The sequence below is a fragment of the Quercus suber genome, unplaced genomic scaffold (assembly GCF_002906115.3).
Source record: "Quercus suber isolate HL8 unplaced genomic scaffold, Cork oak 2.0 scaffold_5, whole genome shotgun sequence".
NCBI lineage: Eukaryota > Viridiplantae > Streptophyta > Magnoliopsida > Fagales > Fagaceae > Quercus > Quercus suber.
The window spans coordinates 1,793,587-1,808,788 of NW_027069471.1; the positions used below are offsets into that span (position 1 = coordinate 1,793,587).

The 15,202-nt window shown below is 34.5% G+C and overlaps 1 protein-coding gene and 1 pseudogene across 1 annotated transcript; both read right to left on the minus strand.

Annotated features, from left to right (window-relative positions):
• Positions 1 to 5,956: 5,956 nt before the first annotated feature.
• LOC136066747 (nucleosome assembly protein 1;1-like) lies at positions 5,957 to 6,567 on the minus strand. Its single transcript, XM_065771514.1, has 2 exons — positions 6,426 to 6,567; positions 5,957 to 6,258 (listed from the first exon to the last, which is right to left on the minus strand). Exons 1-2 carry the CDS (start codon positions 6,565 to 6,567, stop codon positions 5,957 to 5,959), a joined length of 444 nt encoding a protein of 147 aa, XP_065627586.1.
• Positions 6,568 to 9,535: 2,968 nt separating this feature from the next.
• On the minus strand, positions 9,536 to 12,018 carry LOC111998758 (ABC transporter C family member 10-like; annotated as a pseudogene).
• Positions 12,019 to 15,202: the final 3,184 nt, after the last annotated feature.

Sequence of the window (15,202 nt, forward strand, 5' to 3'; positions counted from 1 at the left end):
AGTCTCAGCCCCATTTTCTCATTCAGGGTATCTACACACCCTAATATCCTAAATACATTCACGGCACACTAAGTAGGAGCCAGGCGAAAATGCCTAAGGTAATTGAGAGTTACTGGCCTCATAGGGATTCTCATCCCTCCTTCTACAAAAGCGACTATTGGGATCACAACTTCACCCTCTCTCCTCTTAAGGTACCACTCCCCTTCTTCACAGTACTTCAAACTCACATTATTGGGTATTCCATAGTCGACAATGAATTTGTTCATCATCTCGTTGGACTCAACCAACTTCTTAAACTTACCCATTCCCCAAAGATGACCAAAAGTTCTAAAAGAAGAAAAGGAGGAGTAAAATCAAGGAAATTTGGAGTCGCTAGAAAAAGAAGACTTACCGAAGTATGGCGATTCTCTTCAGGAAGAGTGCAAGTTGAACTAGACTTAAGTTATACGCATCAATGGTTGTAAGCGCGAAAATGATGAAATCAGGCGGTTCAAACAGGTACTTATACTCCCCCTTAGGTTCCCCAAATGTAACCGCTTGTTCATAAAAACAAGAGATTATACCGTTGAAAGTGGGAAACGTGGTGCCGCCAAAATTTAATGTGGACACCTATTAAGTCTTGAAACGCTAAAAACGCGCATCGGGCAGTCAAAAAGCCGCCAGCATTAACACGAGCCGAAGCGGGGCGACTCGTCTAGAGGGCCCACAGGTATCAAAACCCTCCTCCCCGTCCGAGGGAACGTGCAACAGGGTTTTGAGGGGCTATTGTGGGGCCCGTGGGCCTAATAGCCTCGGCCCATCAGGTAGCAGGCCCAAGGCCCATGCCGAGGAACACTGACTATTCAAGGCTAAATTGGGGAAAGCCTCTTTTCCCAATCCACGCCGAGGACCTCCTCATCCTCGGCCTGACAAGGGTGATTTTCGGGAAAGACCAGGCCCAAAGTAAGCTGTCACCTTCGCATTTAATGCATTCACCTAACCCCCCTGGCCACATTAATGGGGATATAACCCCTTAGCAGGGCAACGTTGATCAGAGTGAACCACTCGAGTACTGATAAGGCCTCTGATGGGACGGACGGCCAGAAAAGAGGCAAATGAACGATCAACAGATGGAATAAGGAGATAGGAAGATGAAGACTATATAAGGAAAGCAAGTAAAGTAAAAAAGAGGGGGAGGAAAAAACAAAAGAAAAAGGCTTCCTCGGCCATGGGCCGAGGAGCATCCTCCCAGTTATATAGAAACTTTAAGTATCTTTTTATAAATAAAAGTTCATGCTTGAAGAACGACGGTCAGCGCCTAAACTTTTAACCCACTCTCTATAAATTTATTGTTTGGGCTTGTTGGGCTGAAAACCCATCCAAACTCAGGGTCAATCCAAACTGAGTCCCTACAAATACTATACCAGTTGGAATTAATAGTAAATTTTTTTAAGGAGAATTAATTGTAAATATATCATGGAAAATATTATATTCATTGATTTCATGACTTAATATAGTATTTTTTTTTTCAAAAGACTAAAATGGCAAACTATTTACTACTAGATACTGGATAGAACTATATAGATAAGTGAATTGAGCAGGTTGATTAAAAAACCCATATGGTTTTGAAGAATCCATTTGGATTGAATATGTTGAAAAACAATCCACTAAGTCTGATTGAGTTTGACTAGATCATAGGTTTTGAGCCATCACTACTAATCGTGATCTTAGATCATAAAGCCTAATTATGAAAATGTCAATGTCATCTATAATGATAGTTCACTCTATAGAATCCACCAGACGAAACAAAGCACCGATAAGAGTTGTCCTTCTACTACCGGTCTAGCCAACAATTCCAATTTTGTGCCTTCCTTCAAATATACAACTTATCCCTAGAAGCCAATATCTAACTCGTTTCATGCATACATTGTAAACATAAAAACAACAATAACAAACATACAAACTAAATGGTTGGACTTAGTGCAAAAAACTCCCAACTTTTTTAGTGTTTGAAAAAGGTCATGGTAGATATCATTCCTCCAATTTATTGAAGATGCTAATTCTCAAACTCGAACCTAGAACCAGTTACTTTTGGTGGAATGCACTTTACCTTTAAACTAAGGCTCGACAATTCTATGATAGTCCTAAAACTGTTTGGAAATTTAGAACCCAGTTGATAGAATTAACAAGTTTTAAACCTAAGTTGTTAATTAGATTTATTATGAATAAAACTTGTTAAAACAAATAAACATCAATATCATGTCGAAAATAAATGCAACGGAAAAGTAAATAAGATAAAATATGATGAATTAGGAAACCAATGAAACAAACTACTTTCACAGTAAAAAACTTAGGGGGAAACCTTCCCGAAAAACAATCCACTATAGTAAAGAAAAGTTTCAGATCTAGTACAAAACCTTTGTCCCTAGAGTAGACTCTACAATCCCCGTAAATGAACTCGCAGCAGAAACCTTCTACCGCTTCAGAACTTTTGAACTCCTCAATATATGAACGCTACCATTTTTGATGCATAACTCCTAGTACGTGACTAACACACCAACTTGAAGAAGATTGTTGGCTGTAAAATTCTTCACTTCATCAACAATGAAGATCAAGAAGCACTTGATTACAAAACCTTAAGGCGTAAAGATGCAGTAAATTCTTTCAGAGAGAATAAGGCATCAGTCATCTTTTGCATATGTTCTCCTTGTATTCTCTTATGTGACGGCCTCTAAATTAAGCCTTATATAAGTCTAAGGTTGTGAGAAAAGAAACCCTACACATACATGTCAGCATGGGCCGAAAATCAGATCTGAAAATTTGAATTTCGTAAAGCTCGAGAGGTGTCGAGATCGCGATAAGAAATAACTTAAGAGCTCGATAGATAGCCTAGCTATCGAAAGGTGTCAAGCAACTGTCAAGAGGTGTCAAGTAGTTAACAATCTCTCCTTTTGGCAATCTGTGACAAGACCACAACAAAAAAAAAATGAACATATGAGAGAAGTCATAAATCACTCAACTCATATTTATTTGTTGAATACAATAAAATTTATCCTAACACAAACTTTTGAAAAACTTTGCAAAAAGAGAGTTTATGGCAAGAAGATTTTGACAACCTGTATTTTTTAAACACTTTAAACAAAACTCATCAAAGCATCTTTGTGTGAAACAGAAATAATAGATTGCATACAAGTAATAAAAAGTATGTGCATAAAGAGAGGAAAAGAAAAAATAACACGTGTAAAGGTAGGTAAAGAAGACATACATCATCATATAAAGAAGATAAGTACAATGCAAGAAAAGAGTTTATGGCAAGAAGACTTTGACAACCTATATTTCTAAAACACTTTAAATAAAACTCATCAAGGCATTTTTGTGTGAAATAGAAATAATAGATTGCATACAAGTAATAAAAAGTTTGTGCATAAAGACAGAAAAGAAATAACATATGTAAAGGTAGGTGAAGAAGACATACATCATCATATGAAGAAGATAAGTACAATGTATGTCAATAATGGTCACAAGACCGGTGTACAAGAAGAAGAAGCTAAAAGAAGCTCCTACAACAAGAAGGAGGTAAACACTCCTTCTAACAAGATGAAACACAATTCCCCTTTACAAGGGCATGTATTTCTCCCCCTAACATGTAGAATCTTAAAAAGAAACCACATTTTCTCCACAATTTCTCCCCCCTTTTATCATGATTGACAAATGGTACAAAAAACTAGAAAGTTTCACTCGAGAGACATAAAGATGATCAAAGATGATCAAATGAGCACAAGAAATTCATAAAAATGCATGAATGTAATAAAATAAAATGCAATGGATGACAAGATAATAGAAAGATGCAAACATGTGAAAAACAAATCTCTTAATAAGAAAAAATGTCATGCTCATAGATTCAAAACACACACACTCACACACTAAACAAGTCTAACGAATTTTTATATTTCAAAAATAATTTAAGACAATTTAGTGAGCATACATTAACACAAGTAAATCTTGTGATGACCAAATCACATTGTATTTACACATGTATCAAAAGTAGTAAAGAATATTGCGGTTGTGTGTGAAAAATATCACAAGATTGCATAAGTGTATACATGTTATGACACTTTAAAATATGAGAAAATCACTTTAACTCACATACAATCATAACTGTTTGATGGGAACTATCACCTTCGAGGTACATGCTATAACTCCCACATCTTTTAAAATGCACGCTTGCAATCATATGTAAAGTACTTTGATCTTTTTGCTTTTATTTTCTTTGTATATTTTTATTTTTAAGCAAATCATGCATGGACATATAAGAGATAGAAAAGAAATACCCAATGATTTTAAGCTTTTGACATTCCAATTTTGCTATGCCAAAGCACACAAATGTCATTGACATTGCACTTTTACTATGCCGAAGCATACAGATGTCATTTCATAATTGGCGGGCAACAGTGATGAGATGATTATTTATGTCATTCTCTTAGGATTTTCTAATTCTTCCCGTCAAAAAGAGTGATATGAGTGTTAAGTACAAGAGATTATTTAATCTTACTCATTACAAACACGAGCCACAAAGCTCACTTGCTTAGCTGTGCATAGAGATGTTCATCTAAGTTACAAAAGATACAAAATTTAGAAAATTTTGTTTCAATGGCCAACTAAGGTACATAAGTACTAATGTATACAAGCACACACTGTTTTTGTATTTTTCTGATTTTTCCTTTTTATTTTTTATTTTGAAAACAAAATAAAATAAAAACTAAACAACCAAACAAAAATAGACAAGCAGCATGAAAGCAGAAAAAAAGATGCATATGCATGAAAGCATGATAGAAAGGTGTAGATGCATGAAAGCATGATTCCAAAAACAGATAAGAAATCAAACAAAAAAAGTCTTACTTTAGATAGAAAGAATTAAAGTAGGAGACAAATAGAAAAGAAAATTAAGTCTTAGGCTCCTTTCTCGCCCATACAAAACAAATCTTTGGCTGTAAAGATGAAAAGGCACATGTCCTAATATGTTTACTAAAGGACATAAAAGAATTAGAATTCTCTTGAAATTGAGTTAAAAAATTTAAAACTTTTAATAACTTTCCAAAAAAAGGTGTAGGTCCTTGAGAAAAAACATGTGACCGTTTGAACAATTGCTTATAAGGATACAACTTAAAGCAATTAGGACAAATGTGTACATAAACACCACAATGATGACAAACATTAAGTCTAACAAAGGACTTAGAATTAGCCAAATTAGTTTTGGATTTCATACCATTATCACCTTTCTCATATTGGAGCACAAAGATAGTCTTTGATTCAGAAGCTGTGGAAGAGAAGGGGCCGAAAGAAACATCATATCCTAAGCCAATCTTATCAGAACCAAGCTTTTGAGTACTCAATACCTCATCAAGCTTTACACTAGATATTCTTTCTATTTGAGTTCTAACTTGACTAAGCTCTACCTCAAGATTCTTGACCTTCTTTTCTAATGAGGCGTTCTCTACAACAAGAGTCTCAACTAAGCTTGTAGTCTCGTCTATTTTGACTAACAGATCAGCTTTTTTAGTTTTTACCTCATTAAGCTCTTTTCTACAAAGATGAAAAATCTTTTCAGATTTTATAAATTCAGTGCATAGCTTATCATAGGCTTCCTAAAGGGTCAACTTCTTGGGTACTTCATCATCAAAAGAATCCTCATTGTCATTAACACTCTCCACAATCACCTTATCGATTGAGGCTGCAAAGGCCATAACGTGACTACCACATACTCATCAGAAGAGTCATTCTCAGTATCACTCCAAGTAGCAACCAATCATTTATCTTTTGACTCCTTGGTCTTTTCTGTTATGAGGTAGTTTGGGCACTCTATCCTTATATGACCAAAACCTTTGCACTCATGGCATTGGATGAGGTGTTTCTCATTCTTGCCTTTCCTTGAGGATTTAGATTTCCTAGGAGGTTTGCCCTTGTCCATTTTCCTAAATTAAAGAAGTTTGATAATCTCGTCGGTTATGAAAATTAGATCCTTATCCTCATCTTCATCTTCATCTTCATCTTCATCTTCATCTTTGCTTTCATCTTCATCTTCAGAGTCCTCAATCTCTTCCTCTATACCTTTAAAAGCTAAGTTTTTACTCTTTCCACCTTTTTCCATTGAGCCTAATCCTATCTCATAGGTTTGAAGGTTTCCTACAAGCTCAGTCAAAGGAAGTTGATCAATATCCTTCACTTCTTCAATGGCAGTGATCTTGGCATGGAATCTTTCAGGTAGGGACCTAAAATTTTCTTAACAATTTTGGATTCTACTATAGATTCTCCAAGGTTAAAGGTAGAATTCACAATATCCTTGAGTTTAGCATAGAATTTATCAAAGGTCTCATCCTCTTCCATTCTTATTTCTTCAAAACTACTAGTGAGTTTTTGAAAATTTCTAGTGTTTACTACCTTGGTACCTTCATAGGTGGTCTCAAGAATGGTCCATACTTCCTTGGATGATATTTTCTTGAATTTCTCATTGGCCACCCCACAAAACAAAACATTCAAGGCCTTACTGTTGAAATTTGCTGCTATGATTGTTGCATCATCCCAATCCATCGGCGATTTCTTTAGCTTAATCCAACCAACTTCAACAGCTTGCTATACCTGTTCACCTAGAGCTTGCAAAAAAACTTTCATATGAACTTTCCAGTATGTATAATTAGTACCATCAAATAAATGAGGAATCAAAAGAAATTGTCCACTATCCATAGCAACAGGGGTCAAGGATCACATTCCGAAAATTAATCCACTCAAAGTGTACCCGCTCTGATACCACTTGTTGGGAAATTTAGAACTCGGTTGATAGAATTAACAAGTTTTAAACTCAAGTTGTTTATTAGATTTATTATGAATAAAACTTGTTAAAACAAATAAACATAAATATCATGTCAAAAAGTAAATGCAGCAGAAAAGTAAATAAGACAAAATATGATAACCTAGGAAAATCAATGAAATAAACTAGTTTCACAGTAAAAAACCTGGGGAGAAACTTTCCCAAAAAGCAATCCACTATACTAAAGAGAAGTTTCAGATCTAGTACAAAACCTTTGTCCTTAGACTCTACAATTCTCGTAGATGAACTCACAGTAAAAGCCTTCTACTGTTTCAGAATCTTTGAACTTTTCAATATATGAATGCCACCCTTTTTGATACACGGATCTTAGTACGTGACTAACCAATGATGCACAACTCCCAGTACGTGACTAACACACTAACTTGAACAAGATTGTTAGCTGCAAAAATCTTCACTTCATCAACAATGAAGACCAAGAAGCACTTAGTTACAAAACCCTAAGGCACAAAGACGTAGTAACTTCTTTCAGAGAGAATAAGACATTGGTTATCTTTTGCATATGTTCTCCTTGTATTCTCTTATGTGACGGCCTCTAAACTAAGCCTTATATAGGTTTAGGGTTGTGAGAAAAGAAACTCTACACATACATGTCAGCATGGGCTGAAAATCAGATCTAGAAACCTAAATTTCGTAAAGCTCAATTGATCGAGAGGTGTTGAGAAGCTATCGCGGAGACATGAGCTTTCTCGATCGATCCACCAACTGTCGAGAGGTGTCGAGATCACAATAAGAAACAGTTGAAGAGCTCAATAGATAGCCTAGCTGTCGAGGGGTGTCAAGCAGCTATTGAACTTTAAAAAAATCAGCACTTCTCCACTTGTTTCTTGAACAAATTTGCATGGCTTTACTACTAGACTTGAACTCTTATTCCTTGAAGTATTAAATACATCCTAGATTTACCCAAATACAAGTAAAATGCGTTTTGTCAAAAGATTAGCCAACTACATAAAATATTGACATATGTTCCTAACATGATCCATATATGTCCTAACAAAAACCTTGAGGTTGGCAATGAATTATTAAAAGACAAACAACAACTGATGAATATGTTCAATGTGTGTTGGTTGATATGAGGCCTCATCCCTAATTGTTGATTGTAGAATACAATTTGAAAAAAAAAAAAAAAATTGTCCAACATTGTAAACACATTTTCAATATTGTAGAAGTTGTGAATAGAAAAAGTCGTAATTTTTTTGGGTGTTACATTTACCTTCAAATCACATATCTTCACCTAACCAATAACATGCCAACTGTGATCGGGTCAGTAACCATGTATAACTTCTTCAGTTTCACTAGGAATATGCATGTGCTATTCTAGCCTTACAGAAACAATTAAATTTTCTAGCAAGCAATTAAAATATGTAACCAATATATTTTGTTTCTCATACTTTTGATGCAGGATTTATTGGAATTGGTTATAAAATTATCCCAGAAACAGAAAAATTCGACTAACAAGTGCTCAAGTACTAGTTATATTAAACTAACAAAAAAAAATGCAAGACATTGATTGAGTTCATGAAAATAAGTTATCAAGAACATGAACCATGAGCTATAGCAATGGATGGAGCATTTAGATATAATTTGATTAATTTCTTCTTATTTGTCACCCACTCCTATATATCTTGTCTATAATTTTCCTGAGATTTCATCTAGGGTAGCCTGTGGAATTTAACATAACCTAATATTTCCTGAAAATTTATTTCTTACATCTGATGCTGAAATTTTAATTTTTATTCCCATAAATCCATCACATTTTGAGAAGGAGAAAATTCAAGGGCAAGCAAATCACCTGGATATCAAACATTGCATAATGGCTGACAGAATTATCTTGTTTTCTCAACTTTCAGATTATTGCTCCTTTTTGCTGCACTGGGCTCAAAGATCTTCATTATCTATAAACAATTGATGATCATAGGACTCAGATTAGTAGGTACCATGGGAGCAACGAAAAAAGAGAGAGGGTAAACTAGATATTTAATCTCTATTCTTTACACTATATTTTAATTTGATCTTTAACCTTTTAATTGTATCAATTTGGTTTCTATCCTTTCAGTATCGTGTCAATTTAGTCTATATTGTTATATCTTGGATAAAAATTGATGACATGACAAGTGGTCAAAATAAAATTTTAGTGTATTATCACATCAACGAAAACTTTTTTTTTTTTTTTATCTTGGTCATTTAACACGTTATTAATTTTCATCCAAAAAATAATAGTAAGGACTAAATTAACACGATACTGAAAAGTTAGGAACCAAATTGATACAATTGAAAGGTTATTGACTAAATTGAAATATGGTGTATAGAATATGGACTAATTATGTAGTTTACCCAAAATATTAACCATACATTAATTACTTATCCATTATTATTATTATTATTTTGATACAAGATAGAAATTCTACTATAGTTAGTTAGGCTTAGTTCTCTCTCTCTCTCAGAGAGAGAGAGAGAGAGAGAGAGAGAGAGAGAGAGAGAGAGAGAGAGACTCTCTCTCTCTCTCTCTCTCTCTCTCTCTCTCTCTCTCTCTCTCTCTCTCTCTCTGGCTTATTCATACAAATTGTTTGCCTATGTTTTTCTTTTTGTTTGGCATGTTGTTCTTTGATTAGGGTTTTGATAAGCCAATTACAAATTTAAGGTTTATGAAAACTGCTTTTGCAAAGTTCTATTTTAAAGATCATGATCATAGTCAAGAAGAATATGTATATTGAGTAGCACCAACACGCACACACACAGAGAAAGCAGTAGTAGTTTCACTGATATACCAACCAAAATAGAATCAAATAAAGGAAGGAAGTCGACTTGGTGGGTCACAAGCAGAACTGTCTTCACTGACATAGCTTCCATGACATATTCCTGGAGACAAGCCATGTTAGATTTCTCTTAGAAAAATCGCCATTAGTAGCACAAATTGCATCTTTAAGAGACGTCATTACATTAAATAGACTAGTTGCAGTATGTGCATCAACGGCACTGAATGGATCATCCAAGAGATAAACATCAGCATCTTGATAGAGTGCACGGGCAAGTTGAACCCATTGCTTTTCACCACCACTTAGAGTAACACATCTTACTCCTATTTCTATTTGATCACCAACTGGAAGCATCTCAAGGTCCTTTATAAGAGAACACTTTGTAAGCAGTTCTTGGTATCTATGTGAATCCAAGGGGTACCCAAAAAGAATATTTTCTTGAATGGATCCTGTTTGAATCCAGACTGTTTAAGAAACGAATGCTATCTTTCCATAAACATGAACCTGGAAATATAGAGCTTGAAGCTTTAGCAAGAAATTTTTTTTTTTCATTTAAGATGTCTACCATGTAACTGATGGATATAAATCAGTGTGTGATTTTGTATCTTTTAGAAAGTGCAATAGGTAAAAAAAATTCCTAGATATCATATTCTTCAACACTTTCTTACAAAAACAATGTTCCAATTCATTTTTTTATTTTAAAAAAAAAAAAAAATCATGAGCAAGGAATGAAATGATTACTTCCTATGCCTTTGATGTTTGGAACTTATTCCAGAATCGCTTCTAAAAGGGTTGATTTACCAGAGTCTTCCTCTCCACAAATAGCTACCTTTTCTCCTGGTTTAACTTCCAAATTTATCTTTCTTAGCACGGCCTTCGCTAGATTAGTCTCACATGAAATTTCAGTGGCCTTGATAAAAATGGACTGTTCAAGCTCTTTCTCATTGCACTTTTGCCTTGCATATCTGTTCTGCAACTTTGGTGCCACAAGGAACTTTAAAATCCGAGTTAAAGAGACCTTTGTTTCAATGAACACTTCAGCAACATTAGGGATCATCCTGATAAGGAGCTCCTGAACAATATGCAGACTTGCCAGAATGTGAAAACGTTACTGGCAGAGAGTGGAATTCCAAAGCAGTAGCATCCCCAAAATATGGCAACTGATACTAAAATGGGAGATTACCAAAACAAAATAAAATAGTACCCTTTTTGTATTAGAATTGCTAATATCCACTCTTGATCTGGTTTCCTTAGCACTTGTATAACATTCTTAAAATGTTTCTCCCAAAGCATACAGCTTCAAGACCTTCAAATTTGCAAGAGACTATGTAATGGCCCTTAATCTTATATCTTGTGCCACCATGAGCTTTGTCTGATACTTATGCTGCAGTTTGGCCATTGGTGAAGTTGCAACCACAGTTAAGCGTTGAAGACAGGCTTGAGATCAACGAAGATCAAAACGACAGAGCAAGGAATGCAAAACGGTGTCACTGAATCTGTGTCATAAAACGCACAGTTTCATTAAAAGACCGTTTTGGAGAACACTGAACCAGAGTGATAGAAGAATTGAAAACTGTGTCGGTAACGGTTTGACTCTGTTCAAGCTTCAGATGTTAATTGCGCGAAAGTTAGTTATTGAGCTCTTAGTCCTTCCGCGATTTACAGGCTTGATCCGCATAATTTGGATCTAATTATTGTTCTGTTAAGATCTGTAGAGTGAGTGATATAAACAGTGAGCTAGTGATCAATTGTAATATTAAGCAAGATACTTTTCTTACTCATAGTGATAATGCAATACGCAGATGAAGAAATGTTGACCATATTTGCTGAAACCAATATAGAAATTCACCTATTCTATGGGCATCTACTGTGACAAAGTTCATTATCTCACCTTAGCAGCATTTGAGCTTTAGCTACTTCTGATAGATAGCTGCAGATAGGAAAGATCTTAATTGGAGCCCAATCAACCTAGTTTGAAAGAACCATTGCCTCTCTGATAATGAATCAATAACACTTTGGTAAGAAGAGCACTCCAGCCAGTGCATAGCTTTCATATTTAAAGGCTTCTTTTGTTTCAGCAACTTCAATAAAAGCTTTGAGAAATAAATGGCTTTTCTCTGGCAGACAAAATAGGGGGCAAATCATATGTTCCTTTCTATTTCTGTTTGCTCAGTTTCTCTTCAAACATTAAGTAGCAGGTTTGTGCCTGATCTTCCTGCCGTGACTGTGGAACATCATTCTCCTGAAGGATTTTATCTTCACCGTGCTTTGTCAATGGATTCAACCTCCAAATTGACATTTTGCTAAGAAATCCAGCTTTGGCAAAAGGAGTGACATTCTCATTTGCATGTGTTTTCATCTTCCTGCGAGCAATTCCCACAGAAATTAGTCCAGAGACTCTTCACCATTCCTTGTTTACTTACGGAACTTTCTCGACGGTATTATTGAAGTTTTTTTTTTTTTTCTGATGATATATGTCAGATCATGCAGAAGTATTATCATTTAAACGAAATTAAAATCAGTGATTGTAGTTCAATGAGTGAAAGACACAAAAGCGCTGTAATTACCATTCCATGTTATTTCTTAAGCAATAAAACTCATTTCTGTCTTCTTAGGAAGATTGAAAATAATGAATGATCTGATTTGATTCATCAACCACATAGTTTTACAGTCTGAATATGGAACATAAGAAATAGAAAATAAATAACAACAATTTATTAAGGTCCCTTTCGATGTCACTTATTCAAAACTTCTGGATATGAATCGGAGTTTCAGACTACAAGCTTAGCTAAGTGATATACCAAAAATATATACTTAAAGCAAACTGAAGCATTCCCTTCAATAGTAAGTCAACCCTTCCAATGCTACAAAGGCTGAACAAATATTTATTGAAGCTTTCTAAAAGCAAATTTATGTCTAAAGGTCCACAATGATGTAGCTGAAAAACTTAGCATCAATGACAAAAACAATGTAAAAGAAATGCAGTATAAACAATATCTTCCATACTCTATGTTCATTGAGCCTTTTCAATATATACCCCAAAAAGATCTATAGATGCCCAAACTAAGTCCGAATACTATTTTTGTATGTATTACAACTGTGAAGACTGTGATAGAATCTTGAGCTAACCTTCCTAAAGCAATCCATTATCGTATCCTACATGTAAACTAAGGGTCCAGTCTCTTTCTTGTATTAGTACATACAACTCACTCAAGTACGATGTGTGTTATTTTCTTGAGCATCTTCCTTCAATAATCATAGATGTCACGTCTACCTCAAAGACACTTTAAATTTACGTTAAACTTAACCTTGATTTGCAAAACTGGGAAAAGAAGTCTGACTTACCATTTACATTTCATCTTAAAAAGCACTCAAAAATTGCACGACCTACCAAAACATTTATGAAATTATAGCTCCGATTGTTTCAGCAAAAAAAAAAAGTTTATATTTGGTGAGGCAGAAATTATAGCTCTGATTGTTCAATGCTGCTGCTACTTCTGCTGCTTTCGCTATCACCGCCTTCATTTTAAAAAAAATAAAAATAAACTAAAGAAAGGGAAATTCTAAATTAAAGAAGAGATTTGTTTTTTTCTTCTTCATTTTATAAAGTTAAACTACACATATCTTTATTTATAATTTATAAATATTTTAGTACCATCCTCAACACACTTGGACTCCCTTGACACTCTCTTGCCCACCTCTCTCCTTAGTCCTTTCTCTTTAATCTCTATCTCATCAATCCCAAAACGACCTGATTAGGAATGACATACTTCCAACCCGCCCTGCCTCAACTTACCCTGCTTACATGTTCCCTGTCCAAAAAAGAAGATAGTATGGGAACGAGGCACCCATGATCTGACTCTAAATAGAAGTAGTGAAATCTGTTTATGCCAAGTTAAGATATGGAGCTTACTTAATGGTTTCTATTTTTCGATGCAATGAACAAAAAGAATATACACTTTAGTTCTTAAGTTCAAGGTCAAACTTTATGTATTTATGAAGAGAAAGAGCAATAGACTTGAACCAATGACATAAATCATTTTTCATTTTTTGTCACATAATTTTTCTAATAATTTTTGGGAAAACTCTGGGAAGACTCCAGTTCAACAAGATAAGCAAAAGTCTCAACTTTTTAAGTCACTTGCATATTGGACTCCAAATATGTCAAATACCTCCTAAACTAGAAGCCTAAATCTCTGTAAAACTCATTGTTCAATACCAGACGCATATATTAAACGGCAATTTTGGGGTTGTGCACGTGGAAACAGCTTGTTACATTGTCATCCCCAAATTCAGATTGACTATGAAATATCAGCCATTCGATTCATAGACGAAATACATGTTGCATTATATAAAAATTTACCCACCAACATAGCTTAGAATATATATTAACTAATACTAAAAAGCTAGCATAGGGGAGTGGAGGCCATGAAATTATTGAGAAACAAGAGGCAGACAGACATTCCATCCAAGAAGCCACTAACTCACTCCAAGACCCATTTCAATTCCTTCCTATAGCCCAAAAAGTGGTCAAACATATTGTTTATAATACATTTTCTTCTTAGAATATCATATATTATCACACATTTAAGTACCTTTTTATTATTCTTAAATGACAGGTTAGATATACAGACCATTTTCCTTGTTCTCAGCTTAATGGAAGAGTGGCATGCATGTCAGTGTAGGCAGTCTTTAGAATCATGGAAACAACTCTTGCATTCTCAAAAGAGCACTGTACAGCTTCCCCACTAATGACATACATGAATCTGTTCTTAATAGATTCTGTGCATATGTTTTAAGTTTTTTTTTTTTTTTCTTTTGCATGTACATTATTGGCTTCAATGTTCTTTGTCACTTGGATTGTGTAGCTTTAACCGCTGCTTTTGAGGTTTGGGACTTTCTATTATTAACAGAGTTAGAAATTGATGTTATTTTGGTTTCATGAACTCCCTAAGAGCCTAAAGCTTTAAAATTGATAGACTTCCTTGGTTAAATGATAATTTATTGAGTCACTTCTTATTGGCCTAAATACAAGAAATTTAATGTGGCATTCAACTAAACAAAATTATGTGCCCCAACTAATTGGTATTGACACCATAAAATTTCAATGACTAATCTGGTTGTACACCCTCTGTTTGCAGTATATGTCATATTTTTTCTTCCTTTAGCCCTCCACTTATGCATTTCCTTTTTCACCACTCCCTAAATTTTTAAATGATAATTTTTTTTTTTTAATCTTTTTGTATAACAAAATTCTAAAAGATTAAACTCAAGGGACAGTACAATCAGTTGGAGATTATATCTCAAATTAAGCAAAAGTCATTTATTTAAAGTTTCTTGTCTCCTCTACTTCAAACCAAATTCAATCCTCTTTATACATATATGTACGCCAAATCTAAGAAAACACTACATAAAATTTCTACCATGCTACGTATTCAAGAATGTGTCAAGGGTCCTCCATCTCTAATTGTCCAAGATATCATCTTTAACAATTCTTTTTCATTTTTCGAAAATAATTTGACAGGGTTGAGAAGATTTGAAACTAGAGATCTCTGTTAAAAATACTAAGAAGTATCAATTGAGG

What these genes read in the sequence shown, in the direction of transcription:
- LOC136066747 (XM_065771514.1), bottom strand. Translation starts at nt 6,567, where the DNA reads ATGGATTGGGATGATGCAACAATCATAGCAGCAAATTTCAACAGTAAG. An exon ending in TCTTGAGACCACCTATGAAG is followed by an intron (nt 6,259 to 6,425) that starts GTACCAAGGTAG and finishes AAAATTGTTAAG; the next exon opens with AAAATTTTAGGTCCCTACCT.